The sequence below is a fragment of the Nothoprocta perdicaria genome, unplaced genomic scaffold, assembly GCF_003342845.1.
Source record: "Nothoprocta perdicaria isolate Ctin4 unplaced genomic scaffold, notPer1 scaffold_141, whole genome shotgun sequence".
Lineage (NCBI taxonomy): Eukaryota > Metazoa > Chordata > Aves > Tinamiformes > Tinamidae > Nothoprocta > Nothoprocta perdicaria.
The window spans coordinates 441,231-462,743 of NW_020454550.1; the positions used below are offsets into that span (position 1 = coordinate 441,231).

Consider the following 21,513-nt stretch of genomic DNA (forward strand, 5'->3'; position numbering starts at 1 on the left):
GGTTGTGGAGTCTCCTACTCTGGAGGTCTTCAAAACCTGCCTGGATGCCACCCTGTGCCACATGCTGTAGGTGTGCCTGCTTGAGCAGGAAGGTTGGACTAGATGATCTGTAGAGGTCCCTTCTAACCTTAAATATTCTGTSATTYTATTCTGTGATTCTGTGAAAGAACTGAGGGGAACAAATGGCTTTTCCAGGCCAGCAGTGTGGATTGACTTTTGACTTGATTCCTTTGCTTTGTCARCTTAACAAATTCTGCCTTGTACTGCGGTGTTTGTAGTAGTAAATTTTAGCAACTATTGCCCATTTTTGATTGAATGAATTTTATTACCTGTGGCAAGTTCTAAATATTTTGGAGGATAAAGTCATCATGTGCTAGAAAGGCATATAACAAGAGAAACTGAGGAAACTGCTATTTTACTGTGACTGCTTTATTTGACTTGTGATATGGCCATTGCCACCACATAGACCCAACAAACTTGGCCACTTTGCAGATGGTCATGATGTGTTCACATGCTTGCTCATTGCAGTGCAGCTCAGCTCCTATTGTCTTTTGGTTCTTGTGACATTAGTTCAGTACATAGCTAAAGAGTACAAAAATGTCCATTTGAGCTAGCAATGAAAAAGTGCTAGCAGAATATCCTTTTTTAATGTTACTGGAAAATGAAAAAAAAAAAAAAAAAAAAAAAACCTAGCGTGGTATTGCTGTCTCTTGTTTGACTCTGAGTTGTCTATTTTCGTGAAAATTGCTGTTGTGGTGTTGAGTACTTGCCAGCTCCTCCGCTGGATCTAGGCTGCTTCCCTGATGGATGACCATGCCCCAAGAAGTCTGCGTAGAAAGAGCGGTCAGCGTGCACGAAGGATACCAGGGTTTGCACCGTCTTTCAGCGGCACATCCTTCCCTTTCGCAACCCTCTCTGAACAGTAAGAGATGATCAGTCTCTCAAGGACTGCATGATTCATGGTAGTGCTCACTTAATTGAAAGTGCTGGAGCAGCAGCTCCTCTTTTACTGCCGGAGAGGCCAGCTGATCTCTTACAAAAGGGGAAACATATTGCTAAACAAAGGAAGTCATTTTAAAAGAAGAAAATAACATCTGTCTACAGATACGYGGGGAGGGAAAGAAGAAATATGAAGGGCGGGAAAGGGGTAAAAGAAAATGGGGATAGTAAGGGGGAAAAGGTTTAAAGGTTAAAAAGCTGAAAATGAAGGCCACGTGGGAGCAGAGGCAGCACTTTCAAGCAGCAGACATATAGGAGAGAGATATGATGGGAAGAAGTATTGGAAAGAGAAGGAGAGGGCACAGAAAACAAGCCATGGGAAAAAAAAGTCTAAAAACAAAACTGCGATTTATGAAAGCAGATTGAGAGACTGCTGGATCATGCAGTTTCCAGTAGAGGTGCTAAAGTCACAGCTATAGGATTTAGTGAATAAATGCTGCAGGGAACAAGCAACCCCCCAATTTAGGCAGAGCATTTCAACAAACAAGCAATTCAGCTACTCAAAGGGCTATCAGTTTAAGAACAAAGTTTTGTGCATAGGTGTGTGTCTGAAAACCAAAAGGCAGTCAGCAAGAGCCAGGAGAGGTTCTCACGGCACCGCACAGCACTGGCCYGGCACAAAGCGCCGCTGGAAACGCTGCAGCCRGGGGCAGCGAGACCAGCAGGTACCAGTGTGAGCSTGGAGCACAGCCCAGTCCCGCTTGGCTGGGCTGAGCACAGCCAAGAATAAGCTCCCGAAGAAGTGCTACRTTTTGCTGTTTGCAATTGGTACTCTCGTCCAAGTGTTTTGTATTTGCTTTGGTACAGTCAATTCCTCCTTTTTTTGTTACATGTATATATATATATATAAAAATTTAATTAGAGTCTTACTATAAACCAAACGGGATCTCTGGGAGCTCTCTAGGTTTGTAAATTATGCAAATAACAGCACTGTGATGCTGAATTATATTATTACTTGTTGATTTTGTGGTTCATGTATTCTAAAGAATGTGCGTGAAACAGGCTTTCCCTTTTCTTCCCTAGTCCTTGAACACAGCAGGTTAAAAAAAAGTCTTCAGGCACATAGCAAAATAATTTTTCCCCTCTTTCTTAACGCTGCAGACTATTCTGTGCTGATAGCTTTACAATGTTATACGTGTACTATGAATAGAACAAACTTCACAGATGATTATGCTTAAAGCTGGAGGTCTTTCTGTAAATTTAAAACAAAGTGTTCTATTAAATGCCGTCTATAAAATGCCTGATGACTTACCTCCTAGACTGATTTGTGATTTTGCCTAAGCTTTTGAAATTCTGGATGAAAAACTCTTGTGCTACAGGAAACTGGCTGGTAACTGAATAAATAGCACTGTAATCTGCATATTGAACACCTCTACATAGCGGGTATTATGATCCCCAGAAATATGTGTAAAGAATATGGATATTGGGTAATACCCTAACGGTTATCCTAAAATTCCCCTGGGGTTGAGGAGAATTCAGCACAGCTACCTTTCCATCCTGCTATAAACTTTAATGAAGAGATACCACTGAGAAAATTTTCTCTTCTGGAAATGGCAATGTTTCTGCATGTGAAATGATTCCTGTCTTTCATTCAACAATCAATAAATGTCATGAGAGTGTTTTGAATAAGAGGGGTTTACATAGAGACATGGCATTAAAAATATCATAATCAACATTATATATAGTCTCCAGCTGACTGTTTCTTCATCTATTTCTACCATTTTTCACATTGTGTCTGACAAATGGAATTCGAAGTCAACTGAGTAAAAGATGTCTATGCATTTTGTTGATTTGGAACAAATGCATGTAGATATAATATGTGTGAATACTCACAYGTATACCTCCTGTTGGCCATACAATTATAAATACAGTTTAGATGGTGGCAGTATAAAAGACACACAGCCGTGGTGTCTGTGCAGTGTTTCTGTCCTGGGAAGAGAGGGGAAGATGTGCTTTTTGCTGGGGAATTTCTAGTTTTAACTCCTTATGATTTTCCTTCTTTTATAAAACCTTTTTCATACTAATTTCTTTATCCATGTACTTCTTGCAACAACACCTTGCATATTTTTAATGCTGGGTTATCTGTTCATGCATAATATTGTTCTGAATGTCAGATTTTGCTGGTCTTTAAAGAAGAAAGAGTAAAAAAAAATCATTCAGCTTGCATTTGTAGGCATCAGGTTTAGACTGTAAATATCTCAGAGTGAGTGTGCATTTTCTTCTATTTTCTGTATGACAAACAGCTACAGAGAGGCATTGCTATGGCAAATCACCCACAGTTTCTGTGATACTGGGGATCCAGTGGGCTGCTACCTTCAGTAGCCACTAGATAATTTCAATTTGGATTGGTGGGTGGTGCCCATAAAAATCACACCTGCTGTGATTGCTGTGGTCTGCCAGGTAATTACAGATTTTTTCCCCGTTGCAGTCTTACAATCTATAGGAATCTGAGATTGGTGAGATCTGGATTTCCCAGTTTCTTATTTTCCCACTTTCTAATACTGCCTAGGAAAGCGGGGCTGCCATACGCTCTGAATTCACTCTCATATATATATATATGTGTGTGTRTATATGTGCCACAATGTTGAAGACACTCGTGCACTGCTTCCTGCCTCCAGCTTCCAGCAGTGCGCGCACGGGCTGCGCTCGCTCCCACCACTGCGACCCCAGGCTCCAGATGCTCCGYGGGCTGCGTGCTCACGTCTCGGCAGTCTATCCCTAGCGTGAGCTCACTCACGGAGTCCCTTTAGTTTTCTTTCCTAATGACAGGGTAAGGACAATTCAGGTAGTTTCCTACATTGCTTCCAGGTTGGGCATCTGGGGCAGAAAGCAGGTCAAGCTGCATGTGCATTTTCCACCCCAGAAATTCCAGTTTAGAAACAGACTCTGTCTTGTCTTCAAATTCCTCGCTTTGATTCTGGGTCAGTATTATACGAACTTGAAGTGTTATTTGTATCTGTGGCTAAAAACAGTAAGAACATGGCATTTCTTTCAAGTCACAGTATTATGCAAAGAGCTCTGAATATTTTTTGCTGCAAAACTGGAAATCTACATCTAAGGTGACTTTGAAACTGAGCCGAAACCTAAACTATATCCAGATATCTATGCCAGTGTATTTTTTTTATATTATCAAATAAAATAGCTTGACATGCTTACATTGTATATCATATTTTCCTTTGGAAGCCAATTTGCCTATTGGAAATATAAAATGGAACCTAACAGCTACCAGAGACTCCTTTCATTCCTTTAGCAAAGGCTTTCATTTTTAGAGCTTACTGTATCTTAAATTTATCCCTACATTAGCAGTTGTTGTTTATGGAACAGAAGTTTATAACAAAAGGACCTTGTATTTATATTGACGAAAAACAGTTAAAGGCTTATATTTTTAGAGGTCCTAGGCAAGGATGCCTGGTGGCTCAGTTTGGCTAGATTACTAAAAAATAAGTCTTTTGTTTTTTAGGTTACACATTTGGTTGTGGCTCCATCTGAAAATGACAGGAGCTGTTTTCCTCAAATGTGTCATTACTGGCTTATACGCTTTCTTCCTCTGTTTTTCTGTCTAGAAAGATGTTTACAACAGAAATGCACCCTGAAAGTTGAGGGCATTTTTGGCTTTTTAAACGGGAAAAGATTATCTAAATGTGGACGCCAGACACTCTACTGGGATAATATAGGAAGTTTCTATTGCTGGACGCACTGACTGGCTGAGGACTTAAATCCTCTGAGCAATCAATCCACTGGCTTTTATGAATGCTTTGGGAAAAAAGGAAATATATTGCTGGAAAAGAGAGAAAAAAAAATGGTTGCAGAATACATGATGGTCTAATTCAGAAAAGACATATGTATAGTAAGCTCTCATACATCATTACAACTGTTTGAGCAGGACAAGTGAAAGCAAAACAAAAACAGGAAATAAGAGTTTTCAAATGGATTTAGAGTCGAAAAAAATAAATGAGAAAAGAAAGCACATTGTTCTTCCACAAAGAATAAGAGGACTTTTGCTAACTAATATAAACCACTTTTAATGTTAACTTAGCAGGTCGACTTCTTTCTCGGTAGAAGCGCTGTAATGCATGTTGATTTATGAGAAATAATTAGCCATACTTTAGCGCTAGTGGAACTAAACTATAAATGCAGAATAGGACTTGCAATATATGAGAAAAGCTCATTTGTACTTGATATACTAGAGAAATTGTTCCTGGCTTCTTAGGGTGTGATTATACTTGCTGTCACACTCCCAAGTTTACTCAAGGGCTGTGATTTGCTGAGTAGGTGCTACTCATGTAAGGGGAAACCCGACGGGATGCATTTTATATACCTGTTGCTTTCCTTAACGTCACATATTTTGTTAACATTTTTTGTCCGTATTTTCGCTCTTTCATCAAAGGCAAGGCTCCGCAAGACGTACGGCACATTACAGGGGTGAGAAAAATGACGGCAGATAATGTGAGCAATAGGAAATCTAACACTGTGATTTTGTTTTTGTGAGAGGAAAAACACAAGTTGCTGGCTATCATAAAATTCTTAGCTGAATGCGAATTTCATGCATAGCAGTTAAAAAGCAAGATCTATTTAAAGTTTCTTCATTCTTGAATTCAGCTATTTCTTTCTGCAGCTAATAATAGGTTATGGGTTTAAATCTTAGATTTTGGTATTAACTAAAAAGTGTACTGTAGCAATTTATGAGTCAAAATGTATTTTGAATAGATTATCATTGCAAATTACAGTTTATTAAAGTTGTGACTATAATTATACCATTCGCTATGCACAATTTGAAATCTTGCCTGCTGAATACATTTATTTTCTTTCAGATTGCATTCCCAACGTTTTTAGAAAAGAGTAAATCGAGCCTCACTGACCAAATTTCCTACGGAGGGAAAGGTCACCTTTATTTGCTAAGCTTACCTAAAATATACACATTTCTTGAATTAATAAGATGCTCTTTTAGTTTGCTATGAGAGTTTCATATTCAAGTTTGTTAGCTATAGACTCGGGATCTTTCAATCTTTCACATTTTGACCTTAGCTTTATATTCTAAAACTTTTAAATTAAAAGGATTGTTTGGATATTGTGGAAGCTTTCAGGAAAAATGCAGTCAAAGCCAAGTTAGGTTTACTACTGCAAACTGGTGTGTGTGGGGAGCTTAAAGCTTTGTCTGGCAGCAGAAGGGTTAAGGACTTTTTTGCTATACCCGTTTCAAATTACAATGAGAAGCCTCTTCTTTCCCAGCAGGGTTGTGCTTACATTAGTCTTTAGATCTCTCTTGAAGAGAGCTGTTATATTTGTGCCTGCTAGAGTTGGAAATAACAGTCAAGAAGCAGCAAAGGGTTGAATGGATTTACAGAAGTCTTTTTTTTTTTTTTTTTTTTTTCCTCAAGTAAATTCATGGCAACACATTAATTTCATTAGTACATGCTTTAGAATTACTTTACACTAAAGCGCTTCAAAAGATGTTAAAGTTATCACGAGGCTGCTGGACAAATATAGGTTGCACCACCAAGGTACAGATCAAGACAAATCTGTGACTCAGGATTTTATCTTGGAAAGAGCGCAAGGTGTYCGAAGAACTCAGAATAACAAGGGAAGATAACTCTGGGAACTACAATGTGTCAGAAGAACAGCTCTTGCTAATACAGCTCCCCACCAAAGACCTGGTTATCTAAGATTTATATAGGAATGTCTAGGTCAGCTGACAAAATACTGGTCTTCTGCTCCATAAATGCAGAAAAAACGATAACAACAGTGGAAAATTGGAAGTCTGAATTTCAGCTTTCTTAGAAATAACTGCAACCTGACACATTCCGTAATATTTAAATAGGGTGGGGGGAAGAGAAGTCACCAAAGATGTTACGCTTAGAGATGACACTGACATGAAGAATAGGTAAATTTTGCTTTTCAGCCACTGGGAAAGCAGACCTCGTAGGAACTCAGAACAAGTAGGAGAACGATCTTTTTTCTCTTGCTGTTTTTGTTCTTTTTCCTTTCCAAAGATGAACCTAACTGCGCTCAAGGCTTTTGTGGGCTTGCTCTGGAATTGCTGGGCTCTGGCGGGTCACGCACAGGGAGGGTTAGGAGACAATCATGTCCATTCGAGTTTTATTTACAGGAGGCTGCGGAACCATGAGCGAAGGGAGATTCAGAGAGAGATTCTCTCTATCCTGGGTCTGCCTCACAGACCCAGACCATTTTCACCAGGAAAGCAGGCTTCTTCTGCACCCCTCTTCATGCTGGACCTGTATAATGCTATGACAAATGAAGAGGAGCCCGAGGAGCTGGAGTATTCACTGAAGGGATCAGTGGCAGGGGAGAGCCGAGGGATGCAGAGAGGATACCCTTCCTCTTCAAATGGATATTCGCGGAGGATACAACTGTCTCGCATGACCCCCCTGAGCACGCAGAACCCTCCCTTGGCCAGCCTGCACGACACCAACTTTCTGAATGATGCTGACATGGTCATGAGCTTTGTCAATTTAGGTATGTCTCAATTTCTTTTTTATTTATTCTTTGTTATTGTTGTTTCTGCTCTGTCTGACAAACTGTTAGCCCCATCTCAAAGTCTTTACGGGGCAAATCTCTCAGCTGCGCCTTTGCAGCAGGATTGGGCCCTGGCAGCTGTGCCACTCGTAAAAGGAAACTTGTATTAATGGCAAAGCCGCTGCGTTGTAGGTGGCCAAGGAAAAAGATTTTTCTCACTGTTTATACAAAGTCAGTTTCTATAACTCCCCTCTGCTGGCTTCTGTTTTCTTTCTTTCATTGATGTAATGAAAATTCTAGCCTTAGGCCAACTAATTCCTTATTTTTTTTAAAATCTCAAAAAAATCAAACACTTATGCCTATTGCTAGTTTATTTCCCGTACTGGTTTGTTTAAAGCTTAGGCATGAACAAATATTGGTTGTTAATATTTTAAAGACTAGACTGTTATGAAAAGGGAAAAGTTAAGCCATTTCCGAAAAAGAAGAGAGGACTTCTCAGGTCATTTAGTTTTTTTTGTTTGTTTGCCTGTGTTTTCTCCTGTTAAGTAAAGTTTCTTTTTCTGCTGGCTGGCTGGATTTTAAATAATCTATTACTGTTTCTTTGTTATTTCTATTTAATAACCACAGACTGGTTTTTTAAATTGCCATGGTGCCCAGAGTCTCCTTTGATTCTAATTTTGTGTCATAAATAAATAACAAATAGAGTATTAAGTACAAGAAACATGCAGGCAAAGAATGCTTTTGAAAATGATAACATTTGAAATACAAAAGAAAAAAAAAAACTGATAGAACTAAATTACATTAGCTCCTGAGTGTGAATATGATTACCAGTTAGATTGTGGTTAAAAAAGCAAATACTGATTTCTTTAATTGAAGGCAGTTTAAATACCACCAAGAAGGCTGCAAATAGTTGATTAAATGTATTTTGCTATTTTTATAAGAATTTCAATGCAAGGCTCATAAGGCTACCTAAAAAATTCTTTTTCTTTTTCCATATTAATAGCAAGGGATTGCATTGAAAACTTGAAGTTGCTCAGTAAGCTTGTACAAAATGTGATGAAGTCTTGCTTTCTAGGATGATACTTGCTGTAGAAACTTTTTCAAAAATGGCACATGTTCTGAAATACCTTCAGATCATCATACATATTTTATACCTTTAATGTCTACCAGGTCGGTAATCCCAGCAGCAGGATTAAAAATATTTTCAATCATTAAACTCTTCAGCAACTAGAATTTGTAGGAAAATGACACTCTAGAGGTTAGTTGTCAAAATAATAAAATTATATTTCATTATTATTTGGCAGATTAGAAATTGTTCAATTCTGAGGTCTTTTTCCATAAGAGTAACATTTGTCCACAACTCCAAATACATTTGCTTGTTGCCCTAATTCCTGAAAAAGGAGACTAGAAGAAAATGAGATCCTCATTTTTTTTCTTTTCTTTTTTTTTTTTTTTTTAAGTGTTCTTCATCCTTAAAAAAGAAAGTTAGGTATTTTCCATGTATTGCCTTAAAGTCATCAATTGTATGATCCGGTTCACCCGGAATATCTGGAGCCTGATGCATTTAAAACGACAATGTTATATAGGAAAATAGGAAACACTGTTATCTCCTAAACATTAGCCAAAGCCCTGATCCCACAAAGATTTTCCTCAAGGAGCCTCAGACAAACTCTCAGTCCACATGTCGCAGACCATTTTATCGGTGGCTGCTGATTATTTGAGTGGGACCTAGCCTTTAATTTCAAGAAATGTTTTTGATTTCAAAAGAACTTCTGATAATGCCTGTGTATAAGTCTTTGAAGGATCAATGTCAAAGATGYGCTAGCCTGATCCTGCTGCGCTTTGCTGGGTAAAACTCGTTTGGGGAAGAATGCAAGTTTCAGCTGTCTTTCTTTGGTTGGGAAGTTTTTAATATTTGACTAATTTGGGAGGGGAAACTCTACCCCCCTTAACCAAGCAACTTTAGGAAGCCAGAGTGCCTCTTTCATTTTCATACATCTATACATGTATATTGGGGTCTGGATATATTATTTTTCTAGTGATTTGAAATAAYTGACACAATTAGTTCACCAAAAATATCATGTAAATCTGTAAATTTAAAATACGTCTCAGCTTTAAGTGAGCCTAGAGCCTAAATCACTCCAAATGATCTTTGGTACATGTTGGTTATTGTGGTTTCTTACACCTCCTGCCATGTAACATTCATAACAAATATTGATGACTAGTATAGATTTGCTTCAACATTTTTATTAAACAAACCTATGTTTCAGTATAATTAACATCATAATGAAATAAATCAGGGAAACAAGCAACCCTTTTATATGATTTATACAATATAAGATCATGACAGATGAGGGCAAGCTCTTTTAATGTACAAGAGGGAAAAATATGCAGTGATAAGTGAATGTTAACACCATACCTTAAAATCAATAAATGCTGATGCAGTACTGTAATAACTCAACTAGGTTTTAGAATTGAAGCATCAGTCAACTTGAATTAAATTAATCTGCTCTGGAAATAGTATTCACCATGTTCAAACTTGCACACCATTAATTTCATAAGGTGCAATCATACAGCTTTATTAATCATCATGGTATTTTAAGYGGAATCTTCTGTATATATTTGTAGTCAGGTATAATAGTTTAAAACATATATATATATTACAACAAGATGTGTACCTGAGATATTTGATAAGAATTATGAAGCATGGTCATTAGAAAATAAAACCGAGTAAGATTAGAAATCAGAGTAAAAAGACAGGTAAGGACAAATGATTTTTATTAAAGAATAAAAAAAGAAATCTATATGCTAATTTCAGTAGAAATCACTTCTCAAGTCTTGCAAATGCCTCACTTWCAAAAATAAATTAGAAAAATACCATCACGGGAATTGTAATTATAAGTCTGTCAAGCAAAGAGAGAGAAAAACAAGACTGCATTTACTTCTCCTGAAGTTAAAATTATAAACACCTGCTCTTTATACTGGAATTTATGCTGCAATTTTCATCTCTTTCTGTCTTGAGCAATACAACAAGACAGAGACTGTGCCTTGTCCTCTATTTCRTATAAGACTCTGCACATTGGCAGCTCTCCATAAATACTGATGATTGTAACAGAAGAGTTAACTGGGGTTGGTCCAGCAGTCAAAGAATAAATCCTTCACTAAATACACTGGGGTTTTCAAAGATCTGATTATATCACCTACAAATTCAGAACTCTGTTTTCCTCACTGGATATTTTTTATCCTGTTGTTATATTTTATTATAGTGTTGCAAATCACTGCCTGCTTAGAGTTCTGGCATCTTCTTTTTGGCCAATTACCCAAAATAACATATATAGGATAGGATACCCTTGCCTCAGAGAACAGACACATAGCACTCATGTAGTCCTATACACTTTAACGCTCACTCAAAATATAGCTGGGGAAGGACTTTGCGAGGATAAATGTTAGCATTTCCACTCTTCACCTCTCACCAGAATAGTGGGATTGAATAAAAATATATATGTATGAACAGAACTTGGAGGAACTTGACACTTTTAACAATTGCATTTAAAGATTTCCTGAAGTGAATTTTCCATGTATTACCAAAGCAATCATTAAGTTTACTGTTTATAAGAATTGCTTCACATGCAATTCAAATATTTGGTATTTTCATTTGTTTACAACACCTCTGTCGATTTTTCTCTAAACAGATTCCTGCATTTGCTAAGCAACTCCATTTTCTTTCTCTGCATTTTCCTATGAATTTATCTGACCTCTTTATATGACGGGTATGAAAAATAAAAAAGTTTAGTTTTTTTAAGTCATGCTTTTCATTCTTAACATACACAATTAACTTTAAAAAATGTCCGGGTCACTATAAAATTTAGGTCTTCGACCTGTTATTGTGAAAATTTTATTTAAATATCCAATGCAACATGAACATTTTCAGGATAGATTCGGCAAACTTAATTGAAATAATTCTCAAACCACACCCACCTTTTTCTGTTATTAAATAAGACCCAGGAATTAAAGGAAATTTTGTCTGTTTGAGGCAGAGAAGCTAGTTCATGTTTCTCTGGCTTCTCCACCCCAACTGTGTGCACTGTCTTGAGGAGTATGTTTTTCTTTAAAGCACAAGTAACTAACCAAGTAACCAAGTACATAATTCTACAATGTTTACAGCCCACTGTCTTCATCTGAGAATGCTCATGGAGTAGAAAGCTATTTTTGCAGAGCTCTTTAGGGCTCACTGTTGCATGTAAATCCATACTGAATAACTGTGCAAATATATCTTTRTTGTGTAAGAAAAAGAAAGGATTCCTAAGTGCTTTTAGACCTTGAGCATGTATAGTAGCTGGTTTCTTAAATTAAACTAATTCAGTTTCTACAGCCTCCTACTCAAGCTAACATATCACCAGCAAGGGATATGGAGTGCTAAGCTATAAAATGTCAGGAATTGCGCAAGCAGAGCTGTTTTTGAGCATACATGCAAAAAGCCTCAGAATCATTAACTTCTCCATTCACTTAAAGCTTTGAAATGAGCACATTTTTTTCCCCTCCTTTTTCTTTCTTGTTTTTTTTTTTCCTTTCTTTTCCACACAGTTTCAGTTATTACTGTTTTAATTTTAAACTTAAGTGAATTTCTTATTCTGTGGTACAGTTTTAGCCTATAAAATGCTGATTTCTAATGAAAATATTGACACAATCTTAATTAAAGTGATGGAAATAGTGCTATTATCTTGTGTTAGACAGAGGGATTCTATTAGGGAGATAAAACATGGTAAATAACAAAGAGATTGCATGGCTTTATTTGTGGAGTTGAGTCAATACCAAGAAAAAATGAGAAAACATTTATAAAATGTTTTCTGGCAACCTAAAGTTAATGCAAAGGTGTTTTTCATTCTCTTATTTAATATTGAAAATAAATGAGATCTAGTGCTTCTTCACCCAAATCTTGAGATTCTAATACTTTCCTTTATAATATTTTAGTTACCCAGTCAGTAAGCAGAAACATTTTATTGTGACTGACATAAGCTAGATAYCCAATCAGATATTAGAAATACCTATTAAGAATGAAATCATTTTTCTATGTGCAAATTAAATGTGAAGACAGCTTTCTACAAAATAGGTTATTTATTTCCAAAACAAAAGAGCTTGACTCATGGGCTAACATTTCTTAGAAGTCCTCACCCAATCTTAGCAATTCTTTTGGCAGTTTTAACTATTTTTGTGTGATGACAGAGTAGGTTGTTAAGAATTGTTTTTGATTTCAAGCATGAAATTTTCTCCATATTCCTTTTTGGAATTACACTACATTTCTTGCTTTATAGTGAAATATTTTATATTTCCTTTGAAATCTCTCATGTTACATGAACTTTATGAACTATATAGCTCTACCTCTAAATASGTTTGTGTGTGTTCCATAAATATGATCTAACAAAATAATGTTTTTATAACTGCCATTTTTTTTGCCAAAGTTAACACTTTAAATCTGAGTAAATTATTGTATCACCTCCGCCAAAGAAACGTCAAACTCTCCATTAAATGGGATATAAAACTGTCTGACTTTCTTTGCCGACAGATTTGAARGAAATTGTAGATAACTGAAGAGAAATTGATTTAGCAGATGGTTAGATGGGTGAAAAGTTATATATATACATGTATATATATGTGTGTGTGTGTATGTATAAATATGTATTCTTAATATTTTTCCCATTTGGAAGAATGGCAGACCTAGTTCCGCTTCTTCTTTAGCATGTCCTGCTTTCCAGACTAAACACAGACTTTGGGTGGGGTTGTGGGGATTGTATGTATTGTACAGCACATATTTTCCCAGGAAAACACAATCTCGTGGCGACACTGGCTAGCTATGAAAGGCGGAGCCTCACTCTGCGTGGAGGATATGAGGGAGCAACAAACCCACCATGGACTGCATGGGGAATGGGTTGATCCTGGTCCTAAACCACAGYTTATTTTTTCAGATAACAGGACAACTTTGGCACATAGAGGGTCTCCCACACTTATTGCTTCTATTCTTATTTTCTCTTAATGCTAAATTATGTGAAGAATTTTGCCATGGCCACCTGCCTCCTGACGCCTGAGTTATGAGGGCAATTATGGGAGTTATGGGAGCATGGGCCGCTGCTTTTTCTCCTCTTTTCAGCCACGGCAGCTTCTTTGAGCTTGCTTTCACAGGCCTTCTGACTAATAGCGTTTCCCAGAAAATTGATTGATTATAGTCTGATCATTCTAGGTGTCCTCTGGCGTTTCCACGTAGCTGAGAATGAACAGTTTATGAAGTGCCAATTGCAGCCTTCAGCRAAAGAAAGGCTCCCCAGGGTTTCAGGAGAGCTCTGGCTGCTACCAGACTTTATAATTATATTTCCCACACTTCTCCTCATCCTCTCCCTCTTGTCCTTCCCCTTGTCTCTGCCCCGGCAGGGTCACCAAACTTTAATTTTGTGGCCATGTCACTTGGCTGCCAAGGGGATTAGAGGCAGAAAAGTCCTGAGAATAGAAGCAAACACAGGAGACAGACAGAGAGGGAATTAAGAAAGGAATGGGAGAAAAAACGGCAAAGCACATGCCAAGACTTACGGGAAAGTGTTGGACACGAAGCTGGTGGGTACGGGGAAGAGCCAACACAGAGATGTGCTCCTGAGCACCATGGGAGCATGGTGGTGCAGTCCCATGGGAGCATTTCCAAGCTCCATAAGGTTACACAACTGAGGGGCACATGGGGGGCGGGTTGTGATAGTCAGGAGGAGAAGGTGAATGCAAGCAGAAACGGAGAACACATGAGAGAAATGAGAGGGAACAAGATGAAATGAGCCCAAGAACATAAAATGAATGTGGCTCTGACTGCTTCTTCTTGCAAGCTCAGCAGGTGAAGGGAGCGGTTTTCCTCACAGTGCCTCAAGGCAGAGCAGCCACTTGGTGCCTTGGACAACCCTTTTTGTTCCTGCAAAGTAAARCACAGCCCCCCGCCACCCACTCCATGTGCGTGCGGGGAGCGTGCAGACAATCTACTAACGTTTACGGCCATAAATAACGTAGAACACTAGCTTTTAAAAACCACAGGTTAAAGGATGAGGGCTGCCATGACGCACACAGAGAGGCTGAGATCAGAGGAGCGGCTAAAAGGGGTCGGGAGAAACAATGAATCCTCTTGTTCTGAGTCATATTTATGAGTGCTCCACTGCACCTAGAGTTCATATTTTATTGGCTGGACTGTGGGGTTTYCCCATTTGCTCATCTCTTAAAATAACACCCCTGGTTAAAATTTCCTATAAAAGACAGAAGTGCTACAGCCGGCACAACTTGTCATCCCTGACAACAAGATTATTTAGGTTTGTGGGTGGGGTAGACAGGAGTTGGTTTGTGTTAGGTACTGAATTACAGATTCATTTCTATTCAAAAATATRTATATTTATAAGCCAAACAGGAAAAGAGAGATTTTACAGTTCAGTTCTCCCCTCAGAAACTTCCCAGGGGCCACCACTACTGAGAGATCTTCCAAAAGGTGAATCTACATTTTCAGTTTCTAGTTCTTCTTGGGCAACTCTTCTGGTTCAATAGGCTGAGAACTTGACTTTATCAACCACTCCTGTAATTCAGTGACAGGAGTATGGCAAAGTATGGCAATAATTTCTTTGCAGTGTAATTTCTGGCAAATGGAGGCAGCTATTATGAACAAGTCRAAGCCAAGAAAGTGAGGATAGCTAGTGATAATAAGGGCCATGACATGTGTCTGTAGTTGACAAGTGGCTTTGCAGAAGGACAGTTTCATCTAGCCACTCTTTTTGGAGGTTGCGGAAGGCCTCATGAAAACAATTGGTAGTAACTTGATGTTTTGAACTTTCTAATAAGTAGTTTCATCTTGTACAGATTTAGCAATATTATCCACTTAAATCCCTTGAAAATATGGTCTCTAAAATCCTTGTGTAAAGTGAATCTATCAAATTAAWTTTTTTGTTGTCCTGATTCTCATATATTTAACTGTAGTCATACTAACGAGGCTATGTTATCTAGAAAAGTTTTAACCACAATCTAGTATTATTATTAGAAACTGATATTTTTTTCTAAGCAAGTTGATTTTAAATATCCTCTTTTTAAAAAGGGAGAAAACAARGTAGGGCATTCAGTTACAAGATACCACAGAATAATTTCAAAAAGATGTTGTGTTGGACTGACAAAATGGAAGAGTGATTTATTACTAGAATTAATTTTGGAAGTAGATGTGCTAATTTTTGTGCTAACAACGGAGAACCGTCAGCGATGTTAAAAGATTTGTGAATTTGGTTTTGGAGCAGTGAGCGAAAGGCACCGAATTGCATCTCATGCGTAGAGTCATGGCATGCTACTGGAATATTGCACACAGAAAAAAAAAGCTGGCTAAGAGTGCAAAGAGGTGAATGAAGAGTGGGGTAGATGTTAAAACCACAATTGCACCATGACAGCTGTAGTCTTTRTGTTAATTTATGAAAGCTGAGATACAGCAGGAAGGTTGTGCTGCTGTGCTATCTCATCCTTTGGGAGTATTGCCCTCAAGGTTACTTCAGCTAGTGTATTTGTCAATGGCGAGGAGTCCTAATGTGTCAGTGACCCAGAAATCTAATCTGCTGCTCCTGAGCAGGTAACCTCATGGTACCACGTGTGAGATGTTGTGTGAAGATCTTGCAGTGAGTCTGTCACAGTCCCAGTGTCAATTATATCTGAAAGTCAATGTGTGAAACATCTGAGCTATTGAAGAGATGTTAAAACCTAAAGATAGCAAACGAAACCCATGTGCTTCAGTTTCTCAGTCTGTAAAACAAGGATGGGCAAATACCTGTGTTTGTATTTCATCTCTAGTGCTCTAGGGATACCTGTTTTCTTTGTCCTTGCAGAGTACTAGAATGGCTTTCTTCCCTTGTGGCCTCTTCTTCCTGTGGCAGTGGGTAGAAAAGCTAGATAGCTCCCGAGAGCCTTGTAAGACCTTGCATTTCCTCCTCGTGATCTCAAGCATTATTTTAAAAAGTCTTCTGTTAACKCTGGAAAACAAGTTAACAGTTAACAGTAAACAGTTAACCCTGGAAAACAACTAATCTCAAGGCAGACAATTGGGTAAAATAATGAAATAGAAAAAGAAATACTGGAATTAAGGCACCAAAATCTACATTTGAATCCCATTGCAATGAAGAGATACCTAGTGATTGACTGGTTGAGCTCTTGTTCTCAGTGTTCAGAACTGTGCCTCTTTGCAGCATGTGTGCATGTGTATCAGCGTGTGAGCATGTCTGTCTGTGTAATATAGAAAGCATGTAAATCTCTTCAGTTTTAGTCATTCGGATTTTTTCCCCCTTAAATCATAATATTTTTCCCGTCAATACAATGTGGCCTGAGCAGTCCCAATCTTTCCAAGCTGACTGTTTGGATCAGTGTTTATCAGATGACCATTTGACCTCCTTGTTAATTGTACTTAATTGCATCCTGTTGTAACATTTTGAAATAAGGAGGAGAGTTTATGGATCTACTCCAACGAGCTGAACACTGAAACAGCTACAGAACCCAGTGGTATGAGGTGCTGACTAATCTCCTAGTTAGCTCAGTAAGAGATGTTCTTTGCTCAGTTGACTGCAAAATTAGATCCTTAAACTCCTCCTGTTCCATTTATGATCCTTGCTGTTTCTGAAAGTAAAATCATACCACTTTGTTCTGTCGTGGACACCTCTCAGAAATAAAGCTTGGAAGTTTCTCTAAAGATATGAAGGAAGGAGTGAAAGGCCTACAAACAGCTTTGCAAGGACTGAAGTTTACATATGATGACATAAGAGATGAGCTTCTTTTTGCGGTTTTCCAAAACTTCACAGTTCCTTATGTTTCTTCCCTAGATTTGCTGGTTCCCATGAGCTTACTGAGAGTGGCATAATATTTGGTATGAGATTTTCTAAGAGCTGATGATTTATGAGAACATCTTAAGCTTTCATTAAAAAGCAGCATTTTTCCCTTTAGATGCAGAAAAAAATAAAAACAAATCAACATCAACAGAAACAAATGTAGTTCTTCAAAGAAGGCATCCTAATGGCTTAGAAAGCAACTTCAAACCCTTCCTATTTTATGTTTTTTTGTATAGTTGGTGCCTTTTGAAGCACATTGGGTTGCCCATATTGCTTTTCTTCTCAGAAAAGATGATATATATGTTTTCTCTGTTATTGTTGTTCCACAGCTCACTTCACAGACAGCTCACTTGGCAATAAGTTTGCAAAAAAAGTTTGATTAAACTTGATTTCCTAACATGAAAAATAAAAAAAAAAAAAAAAAGAATAGAAAAAATAAATTAAAAGGGAGGTGATTATATAGCAACAAATCCCTACAGAGAAGGACTGGGGTGCCATAGTGGATGACAACTTGACCATGAGGTGGCTGTGTGCCCTTGTGGCCAAGAAGGCCAATGGGATCCTGGGGTGCATTAAGAAGAGAGACTCCAGCAGGTCAAGGGAGGTGATCGGCCCCCTATACACAGCCCTGGTGAGGCCACATCTGGAGCACTGTGTCCAGTTCTGGGCTCCCCAGTACAAGAGGGATGTGGAGCTGCTGGAGAGAGTCCAGCGCAGGGCTACSAGGATGATCAGGGGCCTGGAACATCTGCCCTDTGAGCAAAGGCTGAGRGAGCTGGGTCTGTTCAGCCTGGAGAAGAGGAGGCTGAGGGGGGACCTGATCAGTGTSTATAAATACCTCAAGGGAGGCAGTGAGGAGGGTGAGGATGGCCTCTTTTCAGTGGTGGCCACCGATAGGCCATGAACTGAAACATCTAAAGTACCACGGAAACTTGAGGGAAAATTTCTTGACAGTGAGGGTGACAGAGCCCTGGAACAGGCTGCCCGGGGAGGCTGTGGAGTCTCCTTCTCTGGAGATCTTTCAAACCTGCTTGGACGCAGCCCTGTGCCATATCCTCTAGGTGACCCTGTGTGTGCAGGGGGGTTGATGATCTCTAAAGGTCGTTTCCAACCTTAAAGATTCTATGATTTTGTATTTTTATTTTTTATATAAACCTATATAGATATATATAAAAATTTCCTTGTCTTATGTAAATCTCATGTCCCTGGATATCAGTAGAGCAGTGCTGATGAATACCAGCTGACAATTTAGCCCAGGACAAGAATTACAGGATGGAAAAAAAGATCTTCAATTTTGCTTTATCGATGCAGATAATGAGACTTACTGGAGGATGAAGTGACATGGAGAATTAAGTAGATCTGTGGCAGTAAAACACCCACAATTATGACATCACTGTAAAAAGTTAGTCATATTTTAGTTAGAAAAGACAAGTACTTGTAAATGTGCTGTAAGACTCTAGTCTGATAGTGCTGCCTTTGAGTCTCATTGTGAAGTTRACATTGTTGCAGAAGCTTGAAATCCGTGCTGTGTTTGAGGTAGCAAAGAGTAAATCTACAGTTTAAACTATATACAATTGTATTTACATAGCTATGTATGTTGATTTAGACTATAAGCATCTCTCCTCCAGCCCATCCAAAGCAACAGAATTTTGCCTACTGTGAGGGATCACCACTCATTTTTGTTTTGCTTAGAGCTAATCTGAGGTCTTCCATGGCACAAATATGTTTTTAAAAAGACTGTTTTTTCCCTTTGGTAGCACATGGATAATAGTGGGTGGCCAGCACAGAGGACTTTTAATTTGCTATCGGTTAGTGAGTTTCTGCACTGAAAAAGAGGTTAAAACCTTTGTTAACCTGGGTAAGATTTGATTTAACATCCTTACAGGAAAAAAGAAATCCAAGTCTTTGTTGCTTCCTAGTGATGGGATTCATTTAGTATAGAATTATACATGGGTGAAATATCCTCTCCTTGTGATGAATAAATTCCGATCAGAATCCAGACTACCAGAGCTGCAGAGGAGAGAGCTCGAATCAGTGTAACAAGCTGTTAAAATCACAGCCAGCTCCCAGCCCGGCTGTTAAAACCTGCCTCCTGGAAGTGCCCGTGCTCCCCACGACTGCCCTCTGCCCTGGCCCTGCTTCCCTGGGCTCTGGGAGTGCCCCACGTTCCTGTTCTGCCTCTGCTCCAGCTCTGCTCCCCTTCCCCAGCGCCCAGGACTACCCAGGGATGTGATGTGGTAGGTTATTGACCCACAGCAAGTATGCATAGTGCAGGCCTTCAAAACAAGGGCTAAAAATGCAGGGAGAATTAAATCATTGTATTATTAATCAATAAGTAATCATTGTATTAGCATACAAGTAATCATTGTATTATTATTATATCGCTGTATTTTTAGTTTTTAAGGTGATGATTTGGATGATGCAACAATTAGCCTGGTTTACACTTGTGCACACAAACTCTCATTAAGTGGAGCCATACTGCCATTTCAAAAAGGAATGTGGGCTTAGATCAGTTATTTTTTGCAAATGTGTTTATATAATATTCTATATAAAATTCAGTGTATCAAAATAACTTTTAAATTATTGGATATTGTAAGAATTTTTTCTGATTTCCGAATGAGATGTTCTAGAGGGTTTTTCCCATCATTGTAACAGCTGAATTGATTTTATTGATTATTTGCTCTATGTTTGGAACATTTGGAAAAGAAAATAGAGCAGGGTAATAGTAATTGTCTACTCAGTCTCAGGCTTCTGAAAGATGTGTTGTATATAGTCTGGAACAGCTTCCATACTTCAGTCAAATACAGTTCATTGAAATCTGTCATACACATAAATCTGAAGTAAGTGTAGCATGGGTAATATTAAAATAATCTAATATGAATATAAGGTAAATAGAAAATAGTGCATCCCCAGCCATATACAGCTGGATATGTGGAAACAACTTCTTCAGAAGCTTTTCAAACAAATTCTACTGTGGGAAATGGATGGAGATCATTAGACAATATGGTAAATGATAGAGTAACTTGCTGCCGTTTGGTGGGAGTGAGTAGAGGGTTAATGTGAGAAGGAGCTAAGAAGATGTGAGAAGATAGAATGTGCTTTAATGTTTAACTTTTACTCCCCTGTCAGTTGCCCTGTGATGATATATGCCTTTTCACCCTTCTCAGAAGTTACCTTCCATCTGTATACTTTTACAGTGTCAAAACAGTTATAACTTACACCTATTTTCTGACCATTGGATCCCAGAGGTATAACTTTTGTTCCTGTACAGTTGCAGCTGAACCCAAGAGGGATTTTGTTTCTTCTGTCGTTTGTTAACCTTGAGGTTGTGTTGATCTGACATCCTGACTTTCACACATAGTCAGAAACCCAGGAATTAATGTTAGTTTTCTTTGTGATTATTTGTGATTGGAGAAAAGCAATTTTGTGATCTGGAAAAAAGGGAGACTATTGACAGACAGGATCAATATGGACCAGATATGTCAAAATTATGCAGACATCAGCAAAAATGCAAATTAATAGCTTCAGTCATGAGATGTAAGCATTAGCTAATTAATTAGCCCACAGCTACCTGGTATAGCATATGAATAGACTCTAGTCTGTTCAAGTGAAATTACTTTTTTTGTTGATGAAACTGACTAAGAGGAAGAATGTACTCACCTCATGGACAATTTAGTGTTTCAGACTAATTTTAGTTTTCAAATGTATATTACTCAATTTAGTGTTTCAGACTAATTTTAGTTTTCAAATGTATATTACTAACTGATAAGAAGATCTAATTAACAACAATATTAAGGGCCTACAATTTTAATAATAGACCAGTACTTTCCTGATCTTTCTTAAACAATTTAAAAATAAAGTACTTGGCTAAGATCCTTGAGTATTCTAACTTATGTTTGTTATGAAATATGGGTTATTGGATTACTTTTCATCTATGGAAGGTAAAGAATTATAACTAATTTGGAAAAAGAAATGTCCAAATTATGTATTATTATTGTTTTAATTGTGTTTTTCCTGTTCACTCTTGCAGTCCTGTTGTGGTCACTATTTTTTTTACTGACTTTGTCTTGTCTTGAATAACTTTGTGATACATACATTTCAGTAATTCTATGCAATTATGGAAATGATGATCTATACTAAGTCTGTATTCAATAAACAAGAGATAATTTTTCATGTATTG

The 21,513-nt window shown here is 38.0% G+C and overlaps 1 protein-coding gene across 2 annotated transcripts in view; it reads left to right on the forward strand.

Moving 5' to 3' along the window:
- Window positions 1–6,989: 6,989 nt before the first annotated feature.
- The window catches only part of BMP5 (bone morphogenetic protein 5), a 53,330-nt gene continuing 38,806 nt past the window's right edge, over window positions 6,990–21,513 (forward strand). For both annotated transcript variants that reach the window (XM_026034290.1, XM_026034291.1), the window contains exon 1: window positions 6,990–7,473. In XM_026034290.1, the coding sequence (XP_025890075.1) occupies window positions 6,990–7,473 (484 nt within the window). The remainder of the gene's footprint in view (window positions 7,474–21,513) is intronic.